At 49.1% G+C, this 21,309-nt stretch overlaps 1 protein-coding gene across 1 annotated transcript; it reads left to right on the top strand.

The window, feature by feature from the left end:
• Window positions 1–1,274: 1,274 nt before the first annotated feature.
• On the top strand, window positions 1,275–20,665 carry CCDC124 (coiled-coil domain containing 124). The gene is made up of 4 exons (XM_029912273.1): window positions 1,275–1,446; window positions 15,375–15,561; window positions 16,033–16,147; window positions 18,109–20,665. The coding sequence occupies exons 1-4, from the start codon at window positions 1,288–1,290 to the stop codon at window positions 18,311–18,313; spliced, it is 666 nt and encodes a 221-aa protein (XP_029768133.1). The 5' UTR covers window positions 1,275–1,287; the 3' UTR covers window positions 18,314–20,665.
• The last annotated feature ends 644 nt before the right edge of the window (window positions 20,666–21,309 follow it).

The following is a 21,309-nucleotide window of genomic DNA, read 5'->3' as shown; positions in this document are numbered from 1 at the left end:
TGAGAAAAACCACAATGCAGTGGGGTAGGAGGGAGAATGTGTAGGATGAAGCAATTGCTCCTTCTGTCTGCTCTACATCCCAAAATGGTAAAGAGGCTTGTGTTAAAATGCAGACCATGTGCACTAGCTGTGCTATTATTGAATCAGAAGGTCTCTTGCTTTGCTTCCACTTATGAATTCTTGTAGAACAGGAAAGCTGTCACGCCTTTTCCTCTGTGAGTGACTAATAGGGAGAATCCTCACCACAGATGCTTAATAGTCACCAGCGGCTATGTGCACGTACGCAGGCGTGGATGCATTGTGTCTGTCAGTCGTATCTGAGTGAAGGGCTAGACTCAATCCTTTTGTTGTATTTTGGAGGTTGTAGTTTGCTCTAAGAGAGGAAATACTGGTTTTCTTCAGAATGCACAAACAGGACCTCTAGTGCAGTAACAACCGCTTACATGACGAAAAATCTTTGTTTTTCCAGACCTTTGGCTTTGTTGGATAATTGAATTGTCTCTGTAAGGGTCAAAGTCTCTAAGGAAAGCTAGAATTTCATTCTGCAGTCATAGCAGACTGGGTTTTTTATGTAAGTTGGGTGGCTTAGCGGACAGGAATAAGGCCAGTCTGTCGGTCTTAAATCTAAATTGTGATGGAAACTAAATATTCTATGCGGAGGTTTCTCCACAGGTCAAGCCACACTGTTTGACATTCATGTTGCACTTTTCATTTTCTAAGCACTTTACAAATCTTAACTAGCCCTTGCTGCATCCCTGTGAGCAAGTTAGTATGGGTGCTTGTCCCCACTTTACAGATGGTGGGGGAGAACTGGGGTTAGAAGTTGAGTTCTTGGCTCTCAGTTCTGCTGTCAGCCACCGGTCTGGCCTCTCTGTGATTTCGAAGCAGTTTGGCTCAGACTTGGTCTACACTTAGAAGTTCTGTCAGAGTAGCTCCGTCATTCCGAGGTGTGAAAAACCCCACCCCCCTGACCGACACAGCTGTGCTGACAAACCCCCCAGTGTGGCTGCAGCTTTGTTGATAGGCTGCTGCCGATGTAGCTAAGCCGGTGTTCCTACGCTGACAGAGACCCTCCATCAGTCATTGCAGGCTGCATCTCTGCTAGGGAGCTCTACCAGCCTAGGCTCTGTAGCATAGACATAGCCACAGCTGGAAAAAGAAACTTCCTCGATGGGATTTGGGATCAGAGCTGACCCTGTCTGTCAGGGGTTGTCACCTGAACCCTCGGCCCGGGCAAGCACTTTGGCAATGCTTTTTCCCCCTCTTCTCCGCAGTGCACCCTGAGGGATGCCCAAGAAGTTCCAGGGCGAGAACACCAAGTCGGCTGCTGCCCGCGCAAGGAAAGCCGAGGCGAAGGCAGCAGCCGATGCCAAGCGGCAGCAGGAGCTGGAAGATGCCTTCTGGAAGGATGAGGACAAACACGTCATGAGGAAGGAACAAAGGAAGGTAAATGGATGGGTGGTGTGGTGGGAGGGAATGTGTGTGTAAGGGAGCCTTGTGGCAAGTCCTTGCATTCACACCTGGGAACCCCAACTTACCTTGCAGGGGCTTCTCCTATTCTTGTGTTCCAAGGCTACCATTGGTGCCAGAAGCACTGTCCTGGACTTTTTCAGGAACGGTAGATAGAGCTCATTGCTACCCTAGGAACGAACAGAAGCAGAATGTACTGAGGAGCATGAATGTTAATGCACAACTCAAAGCTGTGTTAGATTATAGAGCTGCTTCCTAAGGGAAATGGTGAGTGCCCCATTGGAATAATTTAAACTGAATTGGGTAAAGTGCAGAAGAACCTGTTATAGGGAACAGTCCTGCAGGAGCCTGGACTACATGGGCCCTAATCTTTTGTCCATCTCCTGCAAATCAAAGAAATGTATAATCCACAAAGGATAGCTTCTGTTTGCTAGAAGCTGGGAATAGGCGACGGGGGTGGATCACTGGATGATCACCTGTTCTGTTCATTCCCTCTGGGGCACCTGGCATTGGCCACTGTCAGAAGACAGGATACTGGGCTAGATGGACCTTTGGGCTGACTCAGTCCAGCCGTTCTTATGATTGCACATGACTTTTTTTCTTGCCTCTTTCACACCTTTGTAACACTGGTTTTCTGGGAAAGATGAGTTTCCCCAATTAGATTCTAATCCACTTACTGTGCTCTGTATGTAAATCATTTAGCTGTTCAATAGGTGGAACAGTTCAATGTGAACTCCTGGACCGTTCAGACTTGAAGATTGTGTTGTATGTTGTAGGTCAGGTAAGTTTACCTCCCATTCCAGTAACATTTTTATTTGACCTACCGTGTCAGTTCAAAGCTATGAAGTTCTCACAATCCCCATGCAAGCCATACACAAGCAAGTGCACATCTTACTACTTCCATGGGTTTCCTAGAAACTTAATTGCCACCAGTGGGGTAGCTCAACTGTCTTTCTGAGTTAGCGCCCAAAGGGGTGTTTATGCCTGGCCATCACTTCTGACAGTGAAAGGCCTGGTGTCTTGCAGCATGGCAAGTGGCAGTCTGACACCCTTCGTGCTTCAGTAGCATGCCGGCATGCGGTGCCAAACTCTCTCCTGGCCAGTCATTGCTGCCTAATGGCGGAGAGCCTAGCAGTTGTGTTTACCCTGAGATCAGGCCATAACCAGGTGTTGGGGAGCATTGCAGTGGGTAGGCAATAAAGCAGAAGGTCACTGAGCCAGCGGCTCTATTTAAGTTACATCCAATGTGCAGCACAAGCTGATCACTGTGGTGGTGATTCTAAGTTACTGAATTGCAAAGTGGTTGAGCTGGGGCCTCTGTTTCTGCCGTCTTGGCTGAAGCAAAGTACTGGGAAAACCAAGTGGAGGGAACAGTCCCACGTTGCCGAAGGAGATGGACTAAGTGGTTGGTGTTCTAGGCTTCCTCTTGCGACCTGATGACTGCTGTAGTGGTCCACCACAGCCAGCTTCCTGTTCAACTCATCATGCAGCGTGGGCCATTGTTGTGATCATGAGAGTGAGGGTTGGCGCAGATCCGTGCTGTGTTAGAATCTGCACTGCAGACTGGGTGGCAGAGTCCTTGTCTGATCAGGTTGGGGGTGCTAGGACCAGTGGCTGGCTGCTGTAGAAATACCTAAGCGTGAATTTCCATTTCTAGTGTCTCTGATCTGGAGATATCAGCTTTTGGTCTTTAATGCCCATCGACTCATCTCTGGTCTCTTTCCTGCTGTCTTCCATGGCATGCTGCACATTGGGCGTCAGAATGAGAAATAAGCCCCATGTGTTTCATGGAGCAAGAGGCTTGAGGAGCCTGTCTATAAACACTTTTTTTTTTTTTTTTTTTTCCTGTAAAGAAAATGTTTGCAAGGAATTGTTTGACCTTCTCAAACTTGGGGGCGTTGGCTGCACTCGGCATGTGTAGTTTGCTTTTTCTTCCTCTGCAGACAGAAAATTGTTACTGAAGTAATCATAGCTTAGCGAGCCGCTTGGTTCAGCTTCCCTCTGAAGTCTTAATGCTGCTAATGTACTTTGACTGGGGACGTGGCCATGAGATGCAATCTTCCTCAGCTGAGCTGAGAGAGCGTTAGACAAAATGTAATATTGGAGTTTCTTGGCATCTTTCCCCTCTCCTCTTCTGTCTCCTTTCCTTCACCCTTCGAAAGGGTCTCTTTGCTGAGCTTAATTTAATCGCGATCTGCGTCACATCTTAATATGTGCAAGCGTAGCCTGAAGATGCTGCCCAGGCCGCAGTCTTAGGAAGCTGCTAATCAGTTGTGAAAAATCTAAACTAATGCCTGGCTCCATGAATATCTGAAATTTGTGGAGGCGTCGACCTTCTGTCTCTCCTTAGGGAGAGTAGACCGTGCACTTTCCACAACTGCAGCATTCTGGTGCAGCTTTAAGAATATCCGTCGCAAATGGGGACATGGGGTAGTATTCTCTGTGCACCGGGGTTGTAGTTTGCAGTCACTGCACATAAAACAGACCCCTCGATTTCAGGGCCTGGGCATGCTCCACTAAAATGTCATGTCTTTGCATTTTATTCAGTGGCCTTTGATGGATACTTTGCCCTCCTCTCGCTGCCTTACTCTTGGGGACTCTGGAAATGTCCCATGAAATCCGTGGTGCAGCTGGAAACAGAACCTACATTTCTGGAGTCCCTGTCCAGTGCCTTCACCACAAGGCCTCCTTCCTCTCTCTTATTGTGGCTGTGTGGAGACCTGTCCACTAGGAGCTGGACTGAGACCATCTCTCTCTTTGGCCTGGTGTACTCCTGAAACGCTTCGCCGGTATAGATCTATTCCAGGGGTGGCCAAACAGCGGCTCTTGAACGGTTAAAGTGTGGCTCCCGGAGGTGCCCCCCCACCCCTTTTCCGCCTAATAGACTGGTGGGGAGGGGAGCTCGGGGCTTCTGGTGGGACTCAAACCTGCCAAGCCCCGGCAGGTGCGCCCGGCTCTCGAGGCGATGAAGATTATCGTATGTGGCTCAGAGGGTCAGTAAGTTTGGCCGCCCCGATATATTCATCGAGCTAAACCGTCCGTCTCCCTCGTGGTGATGCAGCGTATAAAGGCAAGAGTGCCGTTGCTGGTATAGCTCCTCCAGTTCCCCAGCCAGGGTCAGCTAGCTGGGCCAAAAGCCTTTTTTGCCCCTATAACTGTCTACACTGGGGCTTTTTCTGGCATGGCTTTATTGGTCGGGGGTGAGGAATCCTGCCCCGATGACACAGTTTTGCTGGCAAAGCTTTTAAGACCTTTGTATGTGTCGCTGAATAGCCGTTAATGACTGAATTGTCTGGGAAGGATTGGGGTAAAACAGAGAATTTATATGGACTCTGATTTTAGGAAGGCAGGTGCCCAAATAGGACTCAAGAATCCATCAAACGTGTTCGGACAGGATCTGCCAAAGGATGGTATCTAGCAGGGGAATAGCCTCCCTCGGCGCAAGAGGGACTTGTGCTGCTCTCAGTTACAGTGCGTGTAGGAGGACCGTCTCTAAGGGTAAGTCTACATTGCAGTAAAACACCCCCGGCTGGCCTGGGGCAGCTCACTCAGGGTGTGGGGCTGTAAAATTGCAGTGTAGACATTAAGGCTTGGGCTGGAGCCTGGGCTCTGGGACTCTCTCCCCTCCTGGGGTCTCAGGGCTCAGGCTCCGAATGTCTACACTGCAGTGTTCTAGCTCCAGTCAGCTGACTCGGGCCAGCCCGGGGGGGGGGGGGGGGGGATGTTGCAGTGTGGACATGCCCTTAACATCATCTTCATTCAGGACCAAAACGACTCTCCCCAAATCTGTCCAGGTGGTGGCAGTAATGTATTACTGCATGGGGCCGACACAAAGACCCATTACCTCCTGATTTCCTGCACAATAACAAACCTCCTCGGATAGACAGAATGAATGAAAGCCGTGGGGATAGAATGCTGCAGGGTGTGTTGGGTTTTTGGTTTTTAAAACGCCCCTTCTCCCTCCTGTCCCTGGCAGATGCTAACCACCAAAGCCCTTGTGTTGTGAATTAGGATGTAGCGTGCTATTTTCCTCAAGCTGCTGCCTCTCTGAGTCATTTCAGGGTTCAGTGACTCTCTGCACAAAACAATTTGGTGGGCTCGTTTAAGCACTATAGGCACAGCCCGTATGGTGGCACCGTAATATCTGGTCATTAGGAAGTTTAATGTCTAAAAGGCAACATCAAGGCTTGGCTGATCGGCTGGCGCCTGTTATTGGATGACTCACCTGTGGCATTTGTCTTGCTGTGTCTTTAAACCTACAGCGTTTTGAGATGATCTCTGCTAATGGAGAACAGTGTATATATATTCTGGCTTTGCTGCATAACGGAGTGTCTGAGCTAACATCAGGCATCGATTTCTAGTCTCCAGTATTTCTAGCAACAGACCACTTCTTGTCACTCGCCATAGGGGAGTCTGGCTTTTGTGTTCATGCATGAGGGGCAAATCGTACAAACTAGACCCAGGCAGCAGGGCCCAGTGGGTAGGGCACTGAACTGGGACTTGCACCTGGTTTCTGTTCCACTCTGCGGCTGCCCTGCTGTATGACCTTGGGCAAGTCCTGTCTCTGCATCCCTTCCTGTCTTTTGTTGTGTCCATTTCAGATTGAAGCCCTTGGGGTGCAGTTTGTCTCACCATGGCCAGCGCAAGGGAGCCTGGATGTGCAATTGTCCATAGTATAGTTTGTGGTAGTGCCCTTACCCCTCTAAACACCGCTCTGTCCCGTGCCTTTCAACCTTGACCTGGCTCCGTACCCTGCCATTCCCGATCAGAAGGCCGGAAATGGAAAGGCCCATTGTGCAAGGTTGGGGTGTAAATGTAGACCAACCAGGTAAAACACGTCTGTTCTACGCCTCTCTGTCGTCCCCCTCCTCACTCTCCCCTGCCCCCAGCACATGCCTCCTCATCTAAAAGCCAGCCTGTTGCCTCAGTGCATTACCTTAGCCCCGCCCTGCTAAAGTGTCATGTGTTTTTCCTCTTGCAATTAACTAAAGTGCAGTCTGGCTGTGGAATACCCTTGAATGCTGAAGCAAGGGGTGAGGTGAGTCTGCAGGGAGCTCTGAACAGATCTACCAAGTATTCGGGGAAGAGTTGGCAAATTGACTAACTGTCTAAGGCTCCTGTGACACAAATAATGTTGCATTTGCTGAAAGCACAAAGCGAATATTCAAAATGCTGTCCAGATTCAGAGGTTTGTTATTTTTTTTAAATACATCTCTTGAGAGAAAATGTTCTTCAAATAAAATTATGCTTGGAGGTGAGGAGACACGGCTAAAGGGAAAATGAGCGCTAAGTGGTGGTCTTGCATTAATCTCATTTACAACTTTGTACATCCAGCACCGCAAAAATGCGGCTGCTTCTGAGGTGGAGGATAACACATGGCAATGCTGCCCCGCTGTTGAGAGTGGGGGTAGAAATGGTAGCAAGAAAGCTTCTCCTTCCCATGTTGGAGGAAGATGCTACTCTGACATCCATTAAATCTCCTCTGTGCTCAGCCAAATGGTGGGCTGCCCCAGCCCGCATTGCAGAGATGATTAAAGCTGGCTGTGTGTAGGAAACTCAGCTATGGTCCTGTGCCGTCTTGGGAGAACCATGCACTGTTCTAATGGGGGAAAAGATCTTGGCTGCGAGCCGGTCTATCAGTACCCTCATGGGGGTGTCCTCCCTGCTGGGTGGGAGTGCCCTTTGGAGACTGGCCAGACTACCCCTACTCACTCCTCCTAGGTGGAGTGGAGCCTGCTGCTGGGCTCTGGGGGAAGAGGGTGCGTGTGTCTGGGCTGGTGGGGTGCTCCAGAACCCCCAAAATACTCCATGCCAGTACACACGCACACCTGTTTTCATTCCTCCGGCACTGTCCTCTATTTGCGAACTTGACATATGGTAACCCTACAGGGGCAGGGTGAAAAAATGAGAATCGACCAGAGGGGCAAAATTGTCCCCTAAGATGTGCCCAATTGGCATGTGACATACCCAGACTGAGATGCCCAACGAAAGCATAACAGGGAATCAGGAACTGGGTTGTAGTAGGGGTTTCTTTAACTCACTGCTCCTGGGGGAATCTCTTTTGTTGTCTGTATTGTTAGACACTTGCTGACAGGTATTTTGCAATAATAAATTACCAAAGTAATTGAAACTGGCGTGATTATATTGTTGTTTTGAGAAATAAAATAGGCAGAATTTTGCAGACTTTAAAAAATTGTGTGCAGAACTTTTAATTTTTCGGTGCAGAATTCCTCCGGGAGTGATAGCTGTCCTTTCAGCAAGGGGAGGGGCCGTTTAAAGTGATTCAAACAGTGTTTTGACTGGTCTTCCACTTACTGGCCGCTTCACGCTGTGCTTCAGCTAAAGGGAGCTTTGAAGTGCCAGGAAAGCCGTTACCTGCCATGGGTGACCTATGCAGCCAGCTGCCTGGAATCCCTTTTACACTCTCCCTCCACAGCGCGTGTCTGGAAGTGGAAGTACCATGCTGTTTCCCTCCACTTCTCTCTGCTTCGCAGGCTTCTTCAAATGTCAGGCTTCAGGAGGTCTCTCCTGTTAGCTTCTGCACCCCAGTTGGAATGGAGGGAATCCATGGCCACCTCCTTTCAAAGAGAGCAGGCTTATTGTGATAGCCAGCAAATTAAAGGTCTGTGCATTTAAGACCTCTTTCCAGTGATGGATACAGTCATGTGTTAGAAGGGTACAGATGTCTCCCAAAGCTCTGCTGGCATCTGACTCCTCTGACGCTCCTGGTCACATTAGTCTGAATTCTGGGGTACAGGTTGGCCCCTCTGTACACTAATCTCCTCATACTGTAGTGTTATCGCAGGCAGGCAAGTTTTGGTTAAATGGACTGTTAAACAGATGGGGTAACTAGGCCCCACGTCCGGGTGCTGAGGCGGATGCTCGCTGCAGCTACAGGAGCGGCACTGAGCTTGGGGGTGAGTGAGAAATGAAGGGGGAGTGGGGTCTGGTGGCAAGAGCGCAAGAGGACTAGGAGATCTGGGCTCAGGCCTAACTGCTAATTCCAGCTTTGCCACTGACTTGCTGTGACTTCAGTCAAGTTCTGAGACCTTTACCTCTGTTTTCCCCCCCCCCCCCATCTGTAAAATGGATCTACGTGGGGGGTTTTTGAGGGCTGATCAATCTGACAGACGTGGAGAACCTCAAAGGCCCATATGCACGCTCAGTATTCTTATTCCAGCTTGCTTATACGCCCCTCTCCTGACCGTATCCGACTTTGCGTTGCCTAGTTCCTCTGCTCTGTGAGAAGTAACGACTCTTTGCCCTTCCAGCAGAGATCTCTGTGGTGTGCCTCCGAGTCTCCCGCGAAGAGGTTGATTGGGAGCACAGCCACTTCATTTGACCATTTGCTCAGAGCCACACGGCTGTGACTTTTCTCCCTCTATCTAGGAGGAGGGAATTCATTGTGAAATTTAATGAGTCGGTTCTCACTTGGCCAGTTCTTTGCAAGGCTGGAAATTTTATTTTGAATCGCTAGAAAGGCGTGTGAGCAGAATGTCCGGCCAAGGAAATTTTCCTTTCCTGTGCCCCCTTGACTCTGATGTTGTTGGGGGTTTCTCTTCCAGCTGGCTGATTGCTTTGCTTGTATGTTTCACTTATAAAAACTGAAATGTCCCTTTCATTAGAGCACTCGTGCTGATTCATTGCGGTGATACACACAACTAGGAGTTACTTCTGGCTCAACCTGATGAAGTATTTAAATTCCTTTCTTAAGGAGCTCCTGTGAGTCAAAAGCAGAAATATAAATTGTACATTGTCTCTAATGTAAGAAAAGCCCCCTCAGTGGAAATGAGACAGCCCCATAACTATTTAAACACTCATTCGTGGCATGGAATTTCAGCTGTTGCCAATCTGTAGAGACCTCTTCCATAAAGGCTCCTTCCCCTGAACGACTGACCTCTGCGCTGTCAGCCCATTAAGGAAATTGACATTTGTACACTCAGGAACGTGCTGTGAATTGGTTAAACGCTGGTCCTCATGTGCCCGCAAGCCTTATTACTCAGCCGCCCGTGATTCAATGCTGCAGACCTCCCGGGACTGCAACAGGGTCTTCCAGCTTTGAACCCTACTAAAGGCCCAGAGCAGGGTGGAAAGCCAAGTGCTGATAGTGAAATCTGATCGTGTATATTTTGCATGCCTTGTGACAAATTAGTAATGATTTGGGCTTGATTACTTTCTGGAAGTGGAGCCTCTCAGTTGTAAACATTAGAGAGCAGGGAGTAGTGTTGGCTAGTGGTCAGAGCAAGGAACTAGGAGTCGAGATTCCTGGGGTCTGTCCACTTAGCTACTAACTTGCAGCATGAGCTGGAGGGAAGAGAGCACAAGTTGCTGCCCTTCTCTGCCTCAGTTTCCCCATCCTGTAAAATGAAGTGGGCCGCTTATTACTCGAGGATCCTATTTTGAAAAGGGATATAGGAATGCAGAGAGACCAGTGGAGTCGCAGTGTAGAAACCCGTGGCTGAGCTAGCTGTCTTATAGAACAAGTTACCCTACTAGCAAAGGGAATAAAATATACATTTTCTCTAACTATAAATAATGTTTCTGTCCTGAAATGTCGGGGTTCCCTCCCTCAGCTCATTAGCACTTGTATATCCGCTCCTTATCTGCCTCTTGAATTATTCATACCTACAGCCAGACTGGTAGTATCACAAAGGTGCTTACTGTGCCAGGGATTTCTTTTGGTTACCTTGTTCAGTCACACTTGCGCATCAGAGAGAGGACAAAGCGGTCTGAGAATAGTTTCGCTTTACAGTAATCCATGTTCTAGACACACAACACCAGTATCATGAATACTCTGCTGGTTCTCCTGTGTTCACTATAGGTCTAATTAAATTACTTACGCACGCTCTCAGGTAGCTGTTGTGGTCAGTGATTTCTTCTGCCTCTGGTGGAACTGTAACACAGTGGTTCCGAAGATGTGATATTGATGGGGAGCAGAGGGAACCCTTGAGTGGTCATTTAGGCAGGCGGCAGAGAGCGCACAGGCCTAAGGCTGCCACTGACGACTGCTGTATATAACCTGCGTTGTCCTGCCATGGACCCACCTGTCCCTTCTTGGTACGTGACGTAGTGTTCGAGGTGGCTCCGGCAACGGTTCTGCCAACCCTAATCCATGTTCTTGGACCTTCGCCTAGATGAGGCGTGCGTCTGACCAGGCTATGCTCCCCGACCTTCTGCGTGAAAATATTGTTGAGAGACCTTGGAGCTGGTGCATGTGGAATGAAGAGCTAGGAAAGAACAAACACAAGTTGCATCACCTCTTAAGCGGGCGTGCCACTAGAGTCTGCTGTCTCTCGTGATACCATTGCTGTATCTGCAGCCGTGCCCAGTTAGCTTTAAGAGGAGCAAATGTCTGTCGCTCTGCTTTTATTAGCAAGCGCATGAAATGGAATTGCAGCACTGGCGGAGTCGGTCTATTTCATACTCAGCAAGTCTGTGTCAAATGGGGAGTATGCGTGGCTCTTCTTTATTCAGAGCAAATACAGGGATGAATCTCTCATCTTCGTGGTTTCTCCAGATACACTAACCTTTTAAAAGTGAATGGAAGGCTGTGAACAGTTTGAAACAGATTCTAGCAGGCTAGGCAGGAATCCCAGTGTGAGTCAGCTGTCTAACAGAACTGCCTTACCCCAGAGAAGTGGAAAGATGCAACGGGAGATGCAAGAATATTCTGTCTGTGGTTACTTGCTCAGCTAGGCTTAGGAAGTGCTGTGGGGGAAAACTTCAGTGAGTGGCGTTGCAATCCGGCACATAGGGTAGCAGTACCACTCAGGTTTGGCCCCGCAGCCCCTCTGTCATGGTGGAGGGGCCAAATTTCAGTGAGTGGTGCTGTGACCCCCACCTGCCACGGGGTTTAAGGCCCTCTCAAGTGGAGGGCCTGGGGTAAACCATCCCTTTTTGCCCCCCCCTTGCCTCCAGGCTGCCTTGTTGAGAGAGACACAAGCACCAGGACGGGGGGTTGAGAGATGCATTTCGTACGGGACCTGCTCATCAGAACTGTTCCCTGCAATTAGAAAAAGTGCCAGATTGCTTGTGGATTGGACAAAGAAACGGCAGCTGTAGCTAAGAAGGATGAGGGCTGCTGGATGCAGCCCAACGCTGTCAGTTCTCACAGCTGTGGCTTGGAAGCGTGGCTTTGGATGCGCAGTGGTTCACCGACAAACTGCTGTGTCAGGATGGAGAGCTCCACTTGTGTTTAACGGTGACCATATGTGGGGGCTTTTAAATCCAACTGCAAGTAAGATCTCCTGCGGCGGAGAACATCAATGTGTAATAGACTCTTCATAGCTTAGTCTGAATTTGTAACGAGGGCTTTAAAATCCTCCATTGTGGCAGGGCCAGGCTTTACTTTCGTAGTAAGCAGTTGGTACTTGTAGGAAAACCTTCTGCTATTAAAGTCAGAAGTTACTTACTTAACAAGATTTTTAAAGCTTTTTTAAAAAAAAAAAAAACCCACAAAACCCCCCATAAAGCAGCCCTGCAGTGAATTCTTCTAGCTGCCCAGAAATACAGGGGTTTGGGCAGGGAATATCCCCTACAGGAGGGCGTGTTGAATGGGACTTGCGCGAGAGCAGGCAAGAATTGAAGAGATTTGAGCTTGCAGAGGAAAGGGCAGTATCAGGGCCAGAGAGAACGAAGTGTAGTGACAGCAGAAATTGTAGCTTTGCGACACACCTGCTGGCTACTGCCACAGCCCTTCTTAGCCGTGTCCACTCTGCGGTGGTGCGGTACCAGGGGAGCTGGATTTCATTCTGCCATCTGTTAATGGGTTAAATGCTGATGGGTGAATCTGTTCTTGCATCAGAGCCAGTGAAAAACGATGAATGGCTTTTGGTTTTGGTGGTTCACCCTGAACTTAAAGCATTAATGCAAATGACCTGGAAAGACCCTTCTATCTGTGACGCTCTACCCTCTTTAATGGAGTCTGAAGCACCTGCTCATCTAAGGCAGTTGATCAGATAAGATCAAGAAACCCTAGGGCCACTAGGATGATCCGAGGAATGGAAAACCTTTCCTATGAAAGGAGACTCAAGGAGCTTGGTTTGTTTAGCCTAACCAAAAGAAGGCTGAGGGGGGATATGATTGCTCTCTTTAAATATATCAAAGGGATAAATACCAGGGAGGGAGAGGAATTATTTCAGCTCAGTACTAATGTGGACACGAGAACGAATGGATATAAACTGGCCGTGGGGAAATTTAGGCTTGAAATTAGACGAAGGTTTCTAACCGTCAGAGGGGTGAAATTTTGGAACAGCCTTCCGAGGGAAACGGTGGGGGCGAAAGACCTCTCTGGCTTCAAGATTAGGCTAGATAAGTTTATGGAGGGAATGGTTTGATGGGATAAAGTGATTTTAGTCAATTAGGCAATAACGGCCATCGCTGGTAAAATGAGGGTCTGGCTAGAGAATCTTGCCTGTATGCTCGGGGTTCTACTGATCGCCATATTTGGGGTCGGGAAGGAATTTTCCTCCAGGGTAGATTGGCAGAGGCCCTGGAGGTTTTTCGCCTTCCTCCGCAGCATAGGGCAGGGGTCGCAAGCTGGAAGATTCTCTGCAACTTGAAGTCTTTAGATCACGATCAAGAGACTTCAACAGCAGAGTTAAGGGAAAGTAGGGGGGTCAGCTTTTGTGGCCTGCATCATGCGGGAGGTCAGACTAGATGACCATATTGGTCCCTTCTGACCTTAAAGTCTATGAGTCTATAACTGAATGGAGAGAGGCAATGTAAAGCAAGTGGGCTCATCCAGCTCTTGTGGGAGCCAGGGAACCTACTTAATGTGTTACGAGGTGACTCACGCTGGGACAGGCCAGGACTGGCTGAGCCAAGTGCTAGAACAACGTAATGTCATCTCCAAAGGCATCGGAACAAAGCACTTAGTGAGCAAGAATTTGCAGCCTGCCAATTGTAATAAACTTCATCCCCATAGTGGCTTTTTTCCATCCTGGATCGTAGCTGCTCTAAATCTGAGGTATGCTAGTAGGCTACTTCCCAGCCTGGATTGAAAGGCTTATCTGTATTGCATCAGATTGATACGGTGGCTCCCGGGGCACATTTTATATTGCTGTCTGTCTGTCTGTCTGATCTGAAGCTCCTTAAATTCCCAAGCTGAGGAATGGCTTAATGAAAATGGTTTTTCCCCAGTAGCTCTAAAACCCAGCCTTATTTACAGGCTCTAAAGTGGGCATACATAATACCATACTCCTTAAACACCGTGAACAAGGCAGGGTGCATTACTGCTTCAGTCGTTCTGCTCCGCAGCCGCCTTTCAGAGCAAAACCCATGATGATAACGCCTGATTAGTTAGCTGTCCCATCCCCGTGAATAATGGATGAGACCCATAGTTAAGTGGCCACGGAACTAACCTAAGTACTGGGCTGCTATTGGGAGTGGAGTCGCTTTGTGACCCTGGCAGACAAAATCAAGCTGGACAGAATGACGTTGCTGTTGGCTGTGAAACTCTCTGGGGCTTTGACTCCAATATGAAGATAAAACTCAAAAGCTGCTAAAGTCTTCGTGTATAATTGCACTATTGTCTCCTAGCGGTGCCTTCGCCAGCAAAACGGAGGTTCAACGTCTTGAGTGAAATTGGCAGTGTTTCTTGCTTAAGGACTACAATAATTGCTTCAGTTTAGAGATTCAGATTAGCCTTTTTATTCTCTCCTTAAAAAAGGAGAAAGCTGAGAAACTGCTCAGCCTTTTGATCTGAATGTCAGGACTTCTGAACTTTCAAACTTTGACCCTTTCACTCTTATTAAAATTAACAGTGGAAAACTTATCCTGATTGTTAACGGTCTTGGTCGGCATCTCTCTCCTCCATTGACGGGTTATATTTCACCACGCTGACATCACAGTGAACCAGTACACGATTACAGATGAAGGTGGGGCGGGGGGGAATTGGCAACCGCACGGGGAGTGTGAAATTACCTCATCTAATTACTATTTTGAGATGGGCTTTGAAATCCCAGGATGATGGGCAAAATTCCTGGCCCACTTTTTGTGAGGTAGCCTGGGGAAGGGGCCTAGAATATGAGTCTAGCAGGGCTTCAATGAACTCTGCTGCAAACACTGGTGGGGACCCCATGTGCCGGACCATGTTGCATGTCCCCTTATTCTCATGACTGGATGGGTTGAATGAACTCTGTTCCTCCTGGGCAGCCAGCAGGGGTCGTTGTTGAGTGACACACCGCTCACGATGGTGATTCAGCAGAAGTTGATGGGAGACTAGAGTTTGAAACTAAAAGGTTACTGAGCAAACATAAAAGCAGCAGTGTGATAAAGAAATGCCTTAACCCCACCCCCCCCCTTGCACTGGGGGTGATGCACTATTGTAATCCTCTCTCTAGTGGAAAGGCTGGGTACCTTTTGTGTTCCCATGTTTTATTACTTGTCCTAAATGCGGACCGGCGCCAATCTCCTTCAGCCTGGTGTTCCTCATCCAAATGCAGCATGTGCTTATGGCATGCTGCCCTAGCAACTGGGGGGTCTCTGGATAGAAACAAGGGATCTCTCATGTTCCTGCATGTAGTAGCAGAGCTACCAAGTCTCGCTCATGTTCTGGCTTCGCTCTAAAGCCGTTCTTGAGCATCTTGCTCTGAGTGGAAGAGGTTCTGGGAAGATGACTCAATTGTCCATGCTTGGTGGCTCTGGTGTATGATATTGGAGGTGAGGGGCAGGGAGAGCAGGTGGGCTGAGATTATGAAGAAGCTAGATGCCCATCTCCATACAAGTCATTTTCTCTCCGGCCCTAGCAGGAGGGTGGACTGGATTGAATCAAAATGAGTCTCTTCCATCTGTCTCCTGTGATCCTAAGTTGCTATAAAGTGGCTGATTTGATGGTGGAAATGGGCATTGTGGGACAAGAGGCCTGGGGCAGGAAGTGACCTCACATTGTCTCTCCCTTCCAGGAGGAGAGGGAGAAGCGCCGTCTGGAGCAGCTGGAGCGCAAGAAGGAGATGCAGCGCCTGCTGGAAGAGGAAGATGCGAAGCTGAAAGGGAAGTTACCGAAACCAATCACCCCAGGCAAGATCACCAGGGCTCAGATTGAAGAGACCATCCGGAAAGACCAGCAACAGAAGGAGAATGGAGATGAAGGTTTGCTGCTTCCCCATCATTATACCACTGAATGTCCCCTACTAGCACGAGGGTTTGGTATGCCTCGCAGGCGGGCTGCTCAGGCCCCTTGAGCGCCCCAGAGAGCAAGCCACGTCTGTCTGTCTTTGGCAAAGTGCAAGATGTCCTGGGGGCTAGAGAACCCCGACTTCCCATGTCCCAATGATGCACCCTTGTTGCATCCCTGCTAGGGACTCCTAGCTGCTGTGTCTAACTGGTCCCAGTATCTCCAAGCCCCAGAGAGAGAGGAGAGGTTCTGATCCTAGGAGGCTAAACTAGCATTTCACTCTAAGTTGCTGTTGTGTCACTCTGGATACCAGACTTGTTTAAACCTTCAGGTATTGGCCTTCTTCAGAGTGCCAGCCAAATGAATACTCCTGCCCCGGCATGTCCGTACCTCTCAAAGGCTTCATCTAGCTGCGAGCTAAATTTTTTTCCCCCTTCCTATTCCAGTGGAGAAGCAGAAGAGCCACCTGGATGTTCCCTTGGAGGAAAACATCAACAGAAGAGTGTTGGAGGAAGGCACGGTGGAAGCCAGAACCATTGAAGATGCTATTGCAGTCCTCAGGTATTTGGCCATAGCTTCATGGTGCTTCCCTTGGAAGGGACTGGTTTCCTTAGAGATTCCCCAGAAGCAGCCCTGCCCTGGAGGTGGCAGCCCAGGCACCTTTGGGTGTTTTACCACTTAAAAAATGTAGCTATCCATCTCTGATGCAGCAAGAACAAGGCAAGTCCATCAGCCTCTAATCCCTGCCTAAAAAGCGAAACTTTCTGAAAGCATGTAGTGGGTCACCACTGAGGATGCCAAATTCAGGACGAACTGCTGAGAAATGGGGCAAACACAACCCAGAACTGGTGGTTATTCTTTTATAAGATATACCAAACAGCCACAAAATAAACTCCTGTTTCACCACACTGGCTAACAAGAAAACAGAGAGGCAGTTTCCTCAGGCATTCCAGTTCTTGTGTCGCCACCAATAGCACTGGGTTCAGAGATGAATGCTTCTTTACAACCAGTCTTATCAAATAATAGGTTCTTCTGATCCCAAAGGACCAGCCACACACCCAAGTCAATATAGAACGTAGATCTTATCCAAAAATCACGCTGATGCCAATCCTTTAGTATCTAAAATCTAAAGGTTTATTTATAAAAGGTGAGAGTTAAAATTGGTTAAATGAAATCAATTACATCCAGTAATGGGAAAGTTCTTGGTTCAGGCTTGTAGCAGTGATGGAATAAACTGCTGGCTTAAGTCAAGTCTCTGGAGTACATCCACAGCTTGTATGGGTCCTTCGTCCTTTGTTCAGAGCTGCAGTTTGTAGCAAAGTTCCTCTAGAGGTAAGAAGCAGGATTGAAGACAGTGGAGATGTTTCCAGGGCCTTTTATAGCTTTGTGCCCTGTGGAGGGCATCCCGTTGTTCTTACTGTGGAAAATTACACCAGCAAGATGGAGTTTGGAGTTACATGGGCAAGTCCCATGTCCATGCATCCTGCCTAGTCACAGCAGTAAATTCCATTCAGTGGAGATGGGCGTCTCCCATGGTCCGTTGTCTGTTAAATGTTCTTTCGATGGGCCACTCAATTTGAATAGTCCCTCCAAGATGTGCTGGGCGCTACCTTCTGGGCGGTACCCCAGGAGCCAACATTTGAAATCCAGGTATAGAGCCAATACTTATAATGTCACGGGGGGAGGGATAGCTCAGTGGTTTGAGCATTGGCCTGCTAAACCCAGGGTTGTGAGTTCAATCCTTGAGTGGGCCACTTAGGGATCTGGGGCAAAATCAGTACTTGGTCCTGCTAGTGAAGGCAGGGGGCTGGACTCAATGACCTTTCAAGGTCCCTTCCAGTTCTAGGAGATAGGATATCTCCATTAATTAATTTATACAAAAATCATACATGCATACAGATAGCATAATCATAACTAGCCAATCATAACCTTTTCATAGACACCTCACTCGACAAGATTTGCTGCAGATATATAACAGTGGTTGCAACAACGGTCTATATAGTCGTATTTTAATCAGATAACGTCACACACAGTCAGTCAGAATAACGAAGGGGGAGCATCATTGCTTTTTCTGTTTGTCCTTGGAGGTATTCGTTTTGCTGCATTTACGAATGGGGCTAAGGCCTCCTTTTGAAACTCCCCTGGGATCAGAAAAGCCAGCTGTCCTCTTTCTGCTTCCAGTGTGCTCCTGAACTCTGCCAACCATCCTGTTTGATGTGGAAGGCTTTCCCGGCGCTCTATCTACTGTTCTGTGCAGGGGTTAGAGCTGGTGTGTCTGAGTGGGCAGACTGGAGATGCCTGGGGAGCAGAGCTGGCATGTGCCTTTCCAGCACCACTTTTCTGACTGAAGCATCCTCCAGACACTGTCACTGCTAAGGACACTCAGCCCTAGATGACGTGGTTAGAACTGGAACTGGCCAATGATCTAGCCCAGCCTCTGACCAGGATAGGGTTCTTCCCAAGGGCCTGGGCTGAGCTAGAAGCGACTGAGGTTCTTATTTCCAGTATTATTCTCCCAACAGTGTTGCTGACGACCTGGACCGTCACCCAGAGCGCCGGATGAAAGCTGCCTTTGCCACGTTTGAAGAGATCAACCTGCCACGCCTGAAGCAGGAGAACCCCAACATGCGCCTCTCCCAGCTCAAGCAGCTCCTCAAGAAGGAGTGGATGAGGTCCCCAGACAACCCAATGAACCAGAGGCACATGACCTACAACAGCCAAAAATAGAACTGGAAAGAAGCCAGCCCATCCCCCCGAGGACAGGGCTGAGCCCTAGGGCTTCCTTCAAACACGTAAGAAAACCAAGCCACCCAAGGAACCTTGCTTCATTTATTCCCCCACCCCCGCTCCATCTCTTTTGTGCCCTGTTATTGGACTCCTAATTAAACATGAGGCTTCCTGATCCAAACAGATGCGTACAGCTCTTCTCGGGGCGCCCCAGGGAGCCTGGCTCCCCGATCTTGGCTGGAGCCTTGCCCGCTGCAGATGTTCTGAAACTGTCCGTTGCATACAGACCTCTCCAGAGCAGCCCCTTTTTTTATATCCTCAGGCAGCTGGGCCCAAGCAACCCGGATGGATTAACTCAATCTTTAACTTTTAAAATCGTGGTCGTCATTTTAGAAAGGTCGCTCCTGCCCACCCTGGAGAGCTGAGAGTATTGTACCAAATCGGGCACTGCCACGTGGGCACTCCCATTGCCATCCATGACTGTCTAGACACCTGAGCTGCCTCACACCACGTTTAACCCCCGTTCGAACGGAAGTGTCCTCTTTTTATCCCTGTCTCTGCTGTAGCTGCCCTAAGACCTTCTTTGCAAGAATCCTCTTGCAGTGCAGAGCTGGTGACACGTGGCAAGAGAACAGTGTGAAGAAGGCGGGTCAAGCAGCACTAGGTTGTTCTGGGAGGAGGTAATGGGCTAGGAGTGGGTTTAACCCTAATTGCTAGGCCACCATCCTGCCTGCTGCTGTTCCCTCGGCGTCAGTCAGTGACCCAGCAGGGGGGGGAGTGGAATCGAGGCTGTGGACAGGATTAGAGGAAACTCTTCCAATGCAGCCACTTGTCGTTCTCTGCCCTCCCTTCCATCTCCAAGGGGAAAGCAAAGGATCTTGCTGACCTAGCACAGTGCAGACTGTAAGGTGCTATCGCTTCTCTACGCAGCTTTCCCCACAGCCCGTGTGCGGGAATCCTAGGGCTTCGCAGCGGGAGATCAGAACGGGACTTCAGAGAACACTCCTCATGAAGAGCAGGCTGGGGCCTCTTGGCGCCTGGGGTGCGTTTCCCCCTCGCAAGGGGAATGTGGATCTTGTACCACGGCAACTAACGCAAGGGGTCAAAATGACTTTCTCCCACCTTCTGCGTGAAGGCACCAGTTCGACACCCTGCTCTGCGTTGGCCCAGCCCTTTAAACGCTGCTCGCTGGCCCAATCAGCAGTGCCATTGTGTTTTGTTAATAGTCCTAACCCTCTCCCTTCTGCACTATTGGAGCTAGGTAATCCAATATCCACCGTGAAACACAAGGCTGAGAATTCCCCTGCGAGATGTGCAGTGCTCCTGGGAACACCAGCAGCCCAGCTACAAGGGCTTAGCACCAAGGGGCTAACATGGCATTCTAGCCCTCACATTACACATACAATGCTTACCTCCCCCCAGTCCTGCCACCCTGTGCTCTAACCACCTCCTTCTGAAATTAAAACCTACCGAGGTCGGTCCAAGGCCATCACCCTGACTTTGTGCTCAGGCTCTATGATTGCAATCAACTCTAGCCCCTCACCTGTGCGACGTCTCTGGCATGTCAGGCCTAGGCTGCTGTCATCTGGCATTTAATCCTAACCCGCTAGCTGGGTGAACGAGGAGACCGTGCTCCGCTGGTGCTGACATTCTTTGTAAAGCTGCTCCATGAGCCAGCTCAGAACCCTGACTTCCATCGCCCCCTACCCCAAAGTACTAGCCTGTAGGGAGCCTCCCCGAACTTCTTCGGGTAAACCTGTGCCTGCCGTGGATGGAAATCTGACTCCACAGGTCAGGTTTAGGGCTGGCCTCCACTGCAGTAGGAAGAGGTGGGGAGGTTTTTTGTGGAGTCCTTCGTTGCCAGACCGCAGGGGTGGGGGTTTCCTTTAATGGCAGTAAACACAGAGAAGAAGCTCCCCACCCACTGCACTGATTAGGGGTGGCCTAACCGTGCCCACTTGCTGTTGCATTTGAAGTGGCTGCTCATGCGCTGTGGTAGCTCTGGTTGGAGCTCGGTGAGACAGTCGGGTTTGCATTGAAACCCTTTTCGCTGCGGCTCACCTCTTGCTTTGGCTTCATATCTAGCCAGGTATTCTTCGCATCAACCTTTGCCCTCTTCACACCCTACGCAGACTTGCTTCAGAAACAGCGGATGACCCAAACCGTCCTGCCCCTTCCACTATCCCCAAGAGTTCAAAGAAATCCAGCTGGCCCAAGGACCGGGAGAAATACAAGATTGCGTCTTTCCCTCCTTTTAGTGTGAAAAGCTCCTATTTTTGTTTTAATCTAATATTAAAAATGGAAATCCCGACCTGTAAACTATTGAAGTAATAAAGCCTTTGAATCATGCTGGCATATTTCCCCCCTTCCCTTCCTTTGTATGTATCTGTTCAAGGAAGCAGAAAAACTGTTCCAACTCAGATCACCAGCATCAACCCTGATCGCTTCCTGCCTGGATTCTTTTTGGGCCAAGCACAATTGAAATTCTATTGTCTTATTCCTCTGTCTTCCAAGTGGCATCAGGGCCTGCACCACTGCATTCCATCAATTGAGGTTGGTCCTTGGGGAAAAAAAGGGGGGGAGCTGAAGTGGTTTGAAATCTCCCTTAAGTGTGCCTAAAGAAGTTTCTCTGTTTAATGAGCCTTCTCTTAGGGCTACGTTCAGGGGGAAGTTTAGAGTCTTCCCACTAGCAGTGACCTTGATCTGGGATGGGAAGAAGAATTCTAATTCCCCTCCAGCACTTGCATGCCACAGATCAAATATGAAGCTATTGGTTCCTATTTCAGCAGCTGTTCATGGGCTACTGCTGTGAGCTTTACCAGCAAAGCATGAGTTGCTTTCTGAGGGCCAGAGAGAAATGGCCCTGTTTGACCGTCCTACCTTGGAGGGGCTACCCAGGATGGGGAAATAGGAGAGAGGCTCATGCATTTACACCCTTCGCTCGAGGTTTAGCTTCCAATGCAGCTTTGGTTACAAATTAAAATGAGTTTTTGTTT

Source organism: Terrapene carolina, unplaced genomic scaffold (assembly GCF_002925995.2).
Source record: "Terrapene carolina triunguis isolate 2854851 unplaced genomic scaffold, T_m_triunguis-2.0 Scaffold194, whole genome shotgun sequence".
NCBI classification, from domain to species: domain Eukaryota; kingdom Metazoa; phylum Chordata; order Testudines; family Emydidae; genus Terrapene; species Terrapene triunguis.
Note: the sequence above shows the minus strand (reverse complement) of the source record. Positions and strands in the feature narration are given on the sequence as shown.